A 12,059-nucleotide genomic window follows, 5' to 3' on the forward strand; every position below is an offset into this window, starting at 1 on the left:
ACCATGGTTTTATGTAGATTCTTGCTGTTTTTCAGCTGAGAAAAATTATCAATTGCTTGAGGATTGTGTAAAAAAAAATAAAATAAAAAAAAATCTAATCAAGACTTGATGCAAATGCTGCTAAATCTCCAACATTAAAACAAACTAAACAAATATAAGTGCGGGGAATAAAAATGGGAGAGAGAATGTTTGTGTCCGTCTGCGGTGTGTCCTGCATCATGCTGCGGCAACACTGGCAAACCAAAGGTGTAGCTAATTAACTTCAATCAAGTCACACACACACACACGGCAAATTATATCAAACACCTCAACATTTATTTATCATATAATCTTGTGCAATAATACAATGTACAAATAATCTTCCTGTAAATATTACAATTCCATATTAATAGTCAAGATTTGTTGCCACAAAATGAAACATAAATTACATTCAAGGTCTGTGAAGGCATCAAGAGAGGGAACCGGCCAGCTGAAGTGAGGACACCGTTTGTTTAGTTCACTTTTTTTTGGTCCAACATCTGTGGGCTTTTTTTCCTTTTTTTTTTTTTTGCAGGTTTAAAAGCACCTCTGTGTGTCTGCACCGATGCCACCAGGGCAAATAAATGTACACATTATTTCAGATTCTTTTCACTGTACATTCAAATTCATCCAAATATTATTATTTTTCGTGTCATTTACCACTGAGAAACCCTCTGAAACACCGTGTGCTTTCTGAGCATTTTCAAGTCTTTAAATATAATCCGCTGCACACAAAAATCGACATCACGACATGCTGTTTTTTGTCGCCTGTTACCAAGGTTACTGCGCACCAGTGGTGGAATGTAACCAATTTGAGGTACTTGTACTTTACTTGCAGAATTTATTGCAGCTTTATTCTTTTCCACAACATCTCAGGAGGTAAATATTGTAGATTTTACCTCACTAAATTTGTCTGACAGCTTAAGTTACTTTTCAAATGACCCTCCCCTTCCTGTTCAGTGAAAACCACGTATCTCCAGATGTGTTGATGATGAATGTTTGTGATAAACTGAAGGATGAAGTCTTCCTTAATGTGTTGAGAAAGTTCTCCTCCTCCTTAATCTAAATAAAGTCTTTCAAAATCCTCTTGGATCAGCTGGTAAAATGCGTCGTCACAAAGCAAAAAAAAAAACAGGGCTGTTTTTCTGACACCATGAAAAGTTTTAAGACTTTTTAGAGATAGCCTACGTGGTTCTCACAGGACAGCGACGCTACAAACATAATGATGATCTTATAGAATATGACGCATTGCTGTGAAAATCTGAATACTTTTTTCCACCACGCTGGCTTTAAATCAACACCGCTGAAAGAAACGCTGCACAAAAGGTAGAATCAGACACAAGTGGAATATAGTTTGTTGCCTTGGAAACACACAAGGTTTCTGCAACAGCGCGATCGGCCCCGTCACTGACGGGAAAGGATGGACGACGTCTCCAGAGCAACACTGAAAACACACACGCACACACTTTTACTTTTATACGACTGTGAAAACCTCATTATTCTAGCTTGTGTGATGATTTTTAGTTTTAAACTTAATATATCTTATTGTTTAAACAATGAAATATATATTTATCACTAACCAAAAGGCATTCGGGTTATAAAAGGTTTTCACCAGACAGCACGTAAACTCCCTTCTCACTTACATTGTCACTTACATTCACACAACGCACTTTACAATCAACGTTTCATGTAGAAATATCCTCTTCAATCAGGTCTTTGTGATCTAACATCTGGCCAATCAGAGCTCATCGGCTTCGTCCAAACTAGCATGTGATTGATTGGACTGAATGTCCCGATGCCGGCGAGCCAACCAGGGAAAGTGCAGAAGTCCGCTGTCAGTCTGGGTTTTCGTTTCACCATCTGCAGAGTAAACGCTGCAGCTGTCAATCGAACCCCCTTCCTGTCCCGTCAGTCAAGCGTCCTTGTCCGCGTCCCCCGTCCTGTCTCTGGGGTGGGACGACTGGACCTCCTCGTAAGGGGGCGGGGGGTTGTCGGGGCTGGACAGGAGGGGGCGGCGACTGCCGTCCGGTTGGTTGTTGAGAGACGCCGGGTGACCGTCGGGAGCCTCCTGAGCCAATAGGAGCTGGGTGGGCCCCGGCGCCGAGCAGGTGGGCAGGCGCTGCCCCCAGCTGCCGTACACCGCCTCCTCGTAGGAGGGCAGGGAGACAGGAAGTCCGTCCACCATCAGGTCCAGCTGGTCGGAAGAGCGACGGCTGCTGGGACACACACACACACACACACACACACAGAGAATTACACACACTGACTCCACTGACCTCTGACCTCAGTCATTCACAGTAAATATCAATTCACGTGTGTATCGACAATCTTTTTTGCAACGATTTTTTAAAATCGATTCTTCTCCACAGAATCAATATTTTGTATGTATTAATTTTTTTTTACCAATGATTCGCTTAAATATTTTCTGTTTATACGGTACCGCTGACTGCCTCTACATTATATCAGATCCCAAAACAACTGACCGAAAGCAGAACATGCAGAAAATTCATGTCATGTACTTCTTTACAAATGAAATAAATGTCAGACTGACTGACTAACGGATGTGTGATGTGCATTCTTCTTAGAAAACAATCAGTTCAGAAATGTGTCATGACACATCGTCTCTAGAAGTGTATAACGCAACTTTTGTTTTTGTTAAAGGTCCCATGACATGGTGCTCTTTGGATGCTTTTATATAGACCTTAGTGGTCCCCTAATACTGTATCTGAAGTCTCTTTTATATAGACCTTAGTGGTATCCTAATACTGTATCTGAAGTCTCTTTTATATAGACCTTAGTGGTCCCCTAATACTGTATCTGAAGTCTCTTTTATATAGACCTTAGTGGTCCCCTAATACTGTATCTGAAGTCTCTTTTATATAGGCCTTAGTGGTCCCCTAATACTGTATCTGAAGTCTCTTTTATATAGGCCTTAGTGGTCCCCTAATACTGTATCTGAAGTCTCTTTTATATAGACCTTAGTGGTATCCTAATACTGTATCTGAAGTCTCTTTTATATAGACCTTAGTGGTCCCCTAATACTGTATCTGAAGTCTCTTTTATATAGACCTTAGTGGTCCCCTAATACTGTATCTGAAGTCTCTTTTATATAGACCTTAGTGGTCCCCTAATACTGTATCTGAAGTCTCTTTTATATAGACCTTAGTGGTCCCCTAATACTGTATCTTAAGTCTCTTTTATATAGACCTTAGTGGTCCTCTAATACTGTATCTTAAGTCTCTTTTATATAGACCTTACTGGTCCTCTAATACTGTATCTGAAGTCTTGACCAACTGCCACTTTGCTCGTTTGAAAGCCATGATGTCTCTCTTTCTCTCATGGGTGGGTCAAATTCTCTGGGGGGGCAAAGCAGAGAAAGGGGAGGTAACCTTGCTCCTTATGACCTCATAAGGAGAAGATTCCTGATTGGCCCATCTGAGCTTTCATTTTCTCAAAGGCAGAGCAGGATACCCAGGGCTCGGTTTACACCTATCACCATTTCTAGCCACTGGGGGACCATAGGCAGGCTGGGGGAACGCATATTAATGTTAAAAAAAACTCATAAAGTGACATTTTCATGCCATGGGACCTTTAAAGAAGGAAAATAAAATCACAATACTCAATACTAGCGAATCGCAGTACTTCTAGAATCGCAACACATTTAAAAATCATAATGCAAATTGAATCGGCACCCATGTATCGCGAAAGAATCGAATCGGGACAAAGACATATCGTCCCAGCCCTATTAAATATAGAGCAGAAACATAACCATGTGGCAGGTTTAGGAATCCGTGCAGTAAATGATCTTTTTCTCACCTGCGTGATCGACAGGGGTAGAGGCGGGACTTGATGACCAGGCATGCAGTGGTGGTGAGCAGGAAGATGGACACGCCCACCGCGGTTGTGGCCATGCTGGGCATCGAGTCGTTCACTCTGTTGTCAGAGTTCAGGTTTGGACCTTCTGAGGAGGAGAAAGAGACATGTTGAGAGTAGAAAAACAACCGCTTTAGACACTAACAGACGCCTGAAACTGTACAAATATCGGCTGGATCCATCGTCGACCAAACATTTGCTGGTTCCAGCTTCACAAATGTGAACATGTGCTGCTTTTTTCTCCTTTTTATGCGAGTGTACGTTGAATATTTTGGTTTTTTTTGGGCTGTTGGTCAAACAAAGCATTTTGAAGACGTCAACCTGGGCTCTAGAAACATTTTTCACTACGTTTTGACATTCAATTAATTAAATGATGAAATCTTAATCATAAATCAGCTTTCCTCAGACTCCTCAACTCCAGTTCCTTTTTTTTTTTTTTTTTAAATGGGGTTGTTCTGTATGAGGTGCATAGCCATAGTCAGTTTATTACCTACAGAGGATTGCCGTTGGCACGTCCCCAGTTTGGAGAAACAGGCAGGAGTACCGGCACGGAAAACGCAGATTTTGTGGCTATGTTAAAAATGTAATAGGCTTGAGACAATGAGCTGAAGCTGTGACAGAAAACAAATCACCTGTGTGGCACCACTTCAGAAGCTATGCCCTTTACAGAAATAGATTATCAAACACAATATCTATGAGAGGAATTGTTTTTATCTACTTATGTGGTTTCTCTGAGCCTGAGATAATACGACAGTAGCTTTCCATGAGGCTCTGACAGCGTCAACACACAGGAAATTTTTAATGGTTATTATGGTGGCACCGCCCGCTTCCTCTTTCTGCGCTCCGACTTCCTGTCGCAGCGCGTTTCAAGTGAATGGCGACAGAGGAAGTCGGAACTGGTCTGAGGAAAGTGAAGCTTCTAGTTCGCTGCAGAGAGTCGCTGAGTGTTTGTAAGTAGGTCAGGGGATGAACGCGAGCTGCTGCTGCGTTTGCATTAGAGGCTTCAGCCCCATGACGCTCAGAAAAACTGTTTAAATCGATTGCAGAGGGGAAGTGACTTTTTTTTTGTAGCAACAACAAAAAAAAAACATAAGTGGTTCCTTTTTTTTTTAGATTGACAATGTTAGCTTTTACTGTGCAGAGATGGAGATAAAAGTATGTGTAGTAACACCACACTGTAAAAATAAAAAAAACATAAAAAAGTAAAAGTCCTGCATTGCAAAAGTTACTACAAAAATATGTGGAAAACGTACTTAAAGTATTAAAAGTGTAAATATGTTTAGTATGACTGCTATACTATTATATATTCTAACATTAGATTATTATTACTCACACATTCATGTAAAATCAGGATTTTTGAACTATTAACTAAATAATATTTTCATTATGGATTCATCTGCTGATTATTTTCTCCATTAATCAATTTTTTGTAAAAAAGAAAAGTGAAAATAGTAAGAAATGCTGTCACAATTACCCAAAGTGACACCTTCTCAATGTTTGTTTTGTCCAACCAACAGTCCAAACCTCACCATTATTACTAATACATTACTAATACATTAACATTATTAATATTATTAAAAGAAAAAGCAGCAAATCTGGAACCATGAAATGTTTTTATGTGAAATAATGATTAACGATTTAACGATTTTCTGTCGACTCAGCTGTATAAACTGTTGGGTAGTTACATTTACAACAACACATCACATTTTATAAACTTCATATGTTTTGTGTGCAAACATCTTAACTTGTAAAGTACCTAAAGCTGTCAGATAGTGTAAATGTAGCGGAGGAGAAGTACAAAGTGGCATGAAAAGAAAGAATCAAATTTGTACTTAAGTACAGCACTTGAGTAAATGTACTTAGTTACATTCCACCACTGGCTGCACTACCAGTGGAGTCTCTATAAGTCTTTTTGTTGACGCTTACTCATGTCTGGAATCAATCTTTAACACATACTTGAAGTGTGTGTAAGCCCACTGCGAATCAAACCTCATTACCAAACAATGACTTGACGTCTGCTTCCTGAACACTCAAAACGAGAAGTATCTGTCATCCAATGACTAATCAGCCTTTAAAAGTGACAGGCTCAAAGCTGCACCGAGTCACGAATAGTTTGGAACATTATTATTTCTTCATGTATTCCAGCACCATTTGCACTTTTGCATTGCCCTGTTGTCTTACGGTTTACAATCCTCACAGAGCTGTAAGTTCACCTTTGTGTTGTCCTCGTTTTTAGCCTAAACCTACGGTGGTCCTGGGGCATGCTCCCCCAGGGACATTTTTCCACATTTTCTGCAGCTTTTTTCAATCCATTTGAGATAAAAGAAGACCTAATATATGTGCATTATTTGGGCAAAAACATGGTTTGATAAAGACAAAATAGTTGCCAGGGAAAAAGAATCATCCTCTCCAGCAGACATCCTGTTTTATATGATTCTCCAACTGTCTTCATCATTCTGAAGTTAAAAAGAGGCAAAAGTTGTCTGATGTTACTATTTTTAAGTTACATAACATGGGTAGGAATGAACACCAGTACTAATTTTGCAACATGGTTCTGTTATTCTCTGCCGAGTTCACAGAATGAATGTTTAGCTGACAAATCTGCTACGTTTGAATACTAATTATAAATCGAGGATCCCCAAAAGGGCATATACTAGTAGTAGACGTAAAAGATTTAGGGCTTTTGAGAAAACATTTGGGTCTCCGCCCCTGGTGATCACTGAGGAACGGTGGGAGGACAGTAACCCGTGTTTGTACTGAGAATCCAGTGAATTCAGTCTTCTGAAGTCCTACCTCTGATGGGGACGCAGGCAGGTATGGCAGGCTGCCACTTCCCGTGGCGGCACCGGGAGACACGGAGCTTGCTGCTGAGGTGATATCCCGGCTCACAGAAGACGTGGATGGCGCTCTTGTGGGGGAAACCTCGACACGGGGACGGGTCACATCGGAAACCTCCATGTTCTGGCACCAGAGGGTGACTGCAGTTACTCAGTCGGCCTGCACAGACACAAAACACAGTGATGTCGCCTTTGTGCAGTGGAATTCAAGATCATTAAGAGCCTCTTCCTCACATGATTGCTATTGGTTAAGGTTTTCTCAAAATGAAAAATGTTTGTTATTTAAACCCTCTTCTTCTTCCTTATCCCTGCGCCAACTCTGCTCCTCATGCATTTGTTCTCTTTTGGCTTTAAAGAAGACGATAAACATCTCTGCTTTCACAAGCTGCCACTGCCAGATTCTATTTTAGTGCTGGAAAGAAATCCCAGAGGAGGCTAGTTGTTTGTGGTAATTCTATCATTATACTGTAAGCAGTGCTGGTAGAAGTATTCAGAACCTTTAGTTAAGTAAAAGTATTCATACCACACTGTGAACATACTCCACTACAAGTAAAAGACCTGCATTTAAACCTTACTTAAGTAAAATGATGTAAGTACTATCAAAGACTCTCTATGACTTAAGATTAGAAGAGCATTACACGCTGCCCCAATGGTATGAAAATGTCCACACTTTCTTTCTCCTAAATGGGCGTGGCCTTTTTTGAAAGTGTGTGGATGGATGAAGTTATATTTGTAGAATTTATCCATATTTTCTTTTGCTGACATATTAGATATTTACGCAGCTAAAAGACACATTTAGCATTAAAAAAAAAAAAAAAAAAAAATCTATCAGCGTTTGCGACCGTTAGTTGGCGTTAGCTTATCTGTGGCGCCAGATGTCAGGAGCGTTTGTTCCTGAGACAGAAATTGATTTGTCCGTCTGAAAAATACCATTTTAGTGTCAGAAAATTCTAGAGATTTGTGGCTTGTGGAAAAAATGGGTCCAGTGTTTACTCTGGTGGCTATGGGGTGAAAGGTCATAATCTATGTTCACTTCTCCCGTTGGAATCACACAGGAGCTGCCGTTACTCCGAATTGAGCCGTCTCAGTTCTAAACCGTCTCTAGTATCAGCAAAATGTACTTTAAAGTATGAAAAGTAAAACTCATCGTGCAGTAGGATGTTCCCTGCCAGTGTTGTCCTATTATATTTGATGTTTCTGGATTACTGCTGCATTAATGTGCATGTTGCATTTTACTGCTGTGATATTGTTACTGTAAACACAGATAATTATTATTTATTTTTAAAGATGATTTTTTTGGGGCATTTTTGGCCTTTATTTGTATAGAACAGCTGAAAATATGAGGGGGGGGGACGACCTGCAGCACATGGCCGCAGGTCAGTGGTGAGCCCGCGGTCGCTGCATCGAGGAGCACACCTCTATATATGGGCGCGCGCTTTACAAGGTGAAGTACCCAGGCGCCCTTAAACAAAGCTAATTAGCGGCTTTATAGAGGGTCAGGATTTGGTTTAGATATTTAGATTTATACATGAACGAATGCAGCGTACGCTGAGCTCTTTTCCATCTTGAAAACGTTTCCCCACAACCACCTCCGTGTTACCCAATGGGCAGAGCTGCCAGCACGGTTACCCACTTCCGCTATTTCTTCATCTTCCATCCTAAATGTCTGCGTCTGCAGAATTATGGTTTCCACTGCCCCCGTAAGCTCCTTAAACCAAAACATCAATCATCACCTGTGAAGAGTCAGGTGCGAGAGAGAGAGTGGAAATTCACTAGAAATGAAACTACTGGTGGGTGGGGAGCCAGACAGGTCTAAATCAGATTAAAAGCATTAATAACTGTAGCTTCAGAAAGTTGATCGCAATATAAACTGTACAGTTTGGATAAGGAGAGGAAGAACCACACAGTTCAGTTTCGAACCTCTTAAACAGATTGAACAGCTGAACAGAAAGTGTCTACATCCTGCAACAACAACAACAACACGCTGCCTAAAGTTCATTTAGTGTTTCACACGCAGTCATCACACTGTGTGCAACTAATGGACATTTATCTGGCTTGTGTTAATATTTTACAATAATTTTACAATAAAAAGGTTGTTTCAGTATCCCACTGCTGTGGCATATCTCAAATGATTAGAAACAGTCAAAAGGATTTTGGGAGTTTTTAAGCCCCTACTCGCACGGGACTGGTATTACCTAGGGGACCTCTAGTAATTTGTAATAATTGCGGAGGTCGTCTGTGATCTTATTCCTGTGCGAATCGGCCACGTCTGTAATTTGTCAAGTAAAAATTCCACTGCAAATGACCAACCATATTTCGCCAAACACAGAGGGTGTGTGATAATATTAGTCCTGTGCAAAAAGGGATCTCTGTGATTTGGGGTTGTATTGTATTTCTAAATCACATGAGTTCCCCTGGTAATACCAGTCCTGTGCAAACAGGGCTTTAATAAAATAATGAATGAATAAATGCATTAAGTTAGGGTTTGAGTGTCCTGGAGGGGTCAGAGGTCGTACCTGCCGTGAGGAGCGGTGAAAAGGCCAGGAGGAGGAGTCCACAGACCAGACTGACGCGTCCACACAGCGATGCATTCACGACTGACGCAGACATCAAACCAGACTTCCTTAAGACAAAAGAAAGTTTCAGTTCAGTTTAAATGTGTTTTCAGCTGTGAATGCGCCAGCTGTTGTTTTCATTCACACCTGTCAGCTGCTGAGCGCCACCCCACCTCGGCTGGCTTCACCTGCCGGCCATTGATCAAAGTCTTCATTTTGATTTTCAAAACAAAAGATCGGAACCGCTTCCCGTCTGCTTCAGGCTAAACTCAGCAGCATTCAACATGCAAACACAGAATTTCTGCAACATTTAGTTGCAGTTTCTAAAACATAACTATTAAAATGTAAAAGTGCCTTGATGTAAATAACTGAAATGCATGAGACTGTTTGCCTGCTGGTGTTGTTTGAGCAAATAAGGTCACATTTCTCATCACTAATTAATTTAACACCTTAAAAAAGGGGTTAAAGGGGATATGACCCCATTGAACCAAATGTAACGCATGTCACCTTGAATAAAATAACAGATTTCTCTGTGTTTGAACATTGTTGTAAAAAAACAGGTAAGTACACAGCTTAACAAAATATATAACGTGGGTCAAGTTGATTTTAGACATTTTAATGCGGAAATGTGACATATTATATATCTTCAAAAGGTCTCATATTGTAAAAAGTGAGATTTATTTTTATTAAAAAAGCAGGTTGAGGTGCTATATAAAAACTGTGAAAGGATCAAAGTGCTCAATCCACAGAAAAATGCACACATTCAGAAACTATGCCGTTAAACGAGCCGTCGGGACTTCAGTACCGTTGTGATCTCACAACTATATATATATATATATATATATATATATATATATATATATATATATATATATATATATATATATATATATATATATATAGTGCTGCTAAAGTGCCGTTATCAATCAGATGATGCGAAAGACAGAACAGACGTTTTCAGGAGGGGTTTTAAAGAGACAGGCGCCAAAACAGAGCGTGTCAGACAGAGGGTGAATACAGGTATATTAATACAGACAGTATGAGAAAAATAATGTTTTTTGAACATTAAAGCATGTAAACATGTTCTAGTAGAAACCCAAAATACCCTTATAGTATAACATGGGACCTTTCTCCTGTGCTATCTCCGATCAAACCACCACTGTAAACCTGCCCTTCACCTTTCAGTCGAGCGAATAGTGAAACTGTCACCTCCCATTGTTTACGGTTTCAACAATGACCATACATATATATATACATATACACACACACACACACACACACACACACACACACTCACACCAGACAGTGCAGCAGCTGAGCAACAAACAAAAGAGAAACCCATCACCACCACCGCAGCAACCCAAACTCTTTCTCCAGATGACTTGCACGGCGCTCATCCCAGAGACGCAACTTCCTGTGCCAACAGAGTCAGACCTCAGCTGGAGCGTCAGCCTAAATGCCAGTGTCTGAAAATGTGTGTGTGTAGGTGTAGCTTCTGTCTTTAGTATGGGTTTTGTGCTTTCATGTCAGGAGAGATGCCAGTCATCTCTGGAGTGGTGAGGGAGCGCCCCCCCACCCTCAGCATGCCAGTCACACACACACACACACACACACACACACACACACACACACACACACACACACACACACACACACACACACACACACACACACACACACACACACACACACACACACACACACACACACACACACACACACACTCATGTGACCACAATCTGCGTGGGAGATCTGAATCTTAGTCATCACAGCTCTCCATGATATTAGATCTTCAGCTGTAATGTTTGTCAAGTTGCAAACACAATCATCGCGACCACGGAAAATAGAAATTGCTCTTATTTTATTTTAAATTTAATTAATTCAAATAACGGAAGGTCGTGATGCTGTTAAATCAAGACAGTCAGATTATCTTTCTTTTTTTTATTACATTCAGTAGAAGCGGTTAAGGAAAAGTACTCAGATCTTAATGTACTTAAAGTACTAAAAGTACACGTACTGAGTAGGTTATGTTTTGTATTAATACTCTGAAAAGTAACTAAAGTCTTAGCTAAATGTACTTAAAGTATGAAAAGTAAAAGTACTCCTTGTGCAGTCACGTGTTCCCTGTCAGTGTTTTCCGACTACATCTGATGTTTCTGGATTAATATTCCTGCTGCATTAATGTGCATGTTCAACGCATTCTCATGAATTTTACCTCCTTTATATACTGTTGGGTAGTTTAATCTACAGTAATGCATCATATTCTATAAGATCATCATTATGTTTGCAGCGTCGCTGTCCTGTGAGAACCACATATCTCTAAAAAGTCTTAAAACTTTTCATGGTGTCAGAAAAACAGCCCTGTTTTCAGCTTTGCGACGATGCATTTTACCAGCTGATCCGAGAGGCTTTTTAAAGACTTTATTTAGATTAAGAAGGAGGAGAACTTTCTCAACACACTTCGTCCTTTAGTTTATCACAAACATTCAACATCAACACATCTGGAGATACATGGTTTTCACTGGACAGGGAGGGGATGAAAAACTACAATATATACTGTAAGTATAAAGTCAACACTTCCAGGAGCCCGCTCTGGTTCTGTGTACAGTACACACTTTTAGTGGTAATTAAAATGAAAGCTGTCAAACATGAGGTCTTGTGTTAAACGAAGTAAAGTAACATTTTGCAGCTGTAAACACTGGTGGCTCTTTCTTGGAAATATTTCCAGGCATACAGGAAGTGATGCATTTCATGTTTCCTGCCCCACAACAGCCAT

General features: G+C 40.3%; 1 protein-coding gene across 2 annotated transcripts in view; it reads right to left on the reverse strand.

Annotated features, from left to right (window-relative positions):
* Positions 1–293: 293 nt before the first annotated feature.
* Positions 294–12,059, reverse strand: part of zgc:152863 (uncharacterized protein LOC562658 homolog) — a 16,297-nt gene continuing 4,531 nt past the window's right edge. The window contains exons 2-5 of one of the 2 annotated variants that reach the window (XM_039823256.1): positions 9,245–9,351; positions 6,685–6,888; positions 3,835–3,979; positions 294–2,231 (exon numbers count right to left, since the gene is read on the reverse strand). In XM_039823256.1, coding sequence (XP_039679190.1) covers positions 1,931–2,231; positions 3,835–3,979; positions 6,685–6,888; positions 9,245–9,351 — 757 coding nt within the window. In that variant the 3' untranslated portion in view covers positions 294–1,930. Of the gene's footprint in view, positions 2,235–3,834; positions 3,980–6,684; positions 6,889–9,244; positions 9,352–12,059 lie in introns of both variants that reach the window. The other variant, XM_039823248.1, reaches the window with a different exon arrangement.

This window comes from Perca fluviatilis, chromosome 2 (genome assembly GCF_010015445.1).
Source record: "Perca fluviatilis chromosome 2, GENO_Pfluv_1.0, whole genome shotgun sequence".
NCBI lineage: Eukaryota > Metazoa > Chordata > Actinopteri > Perciformes > Percidae > Perca > Perca fluviatilis.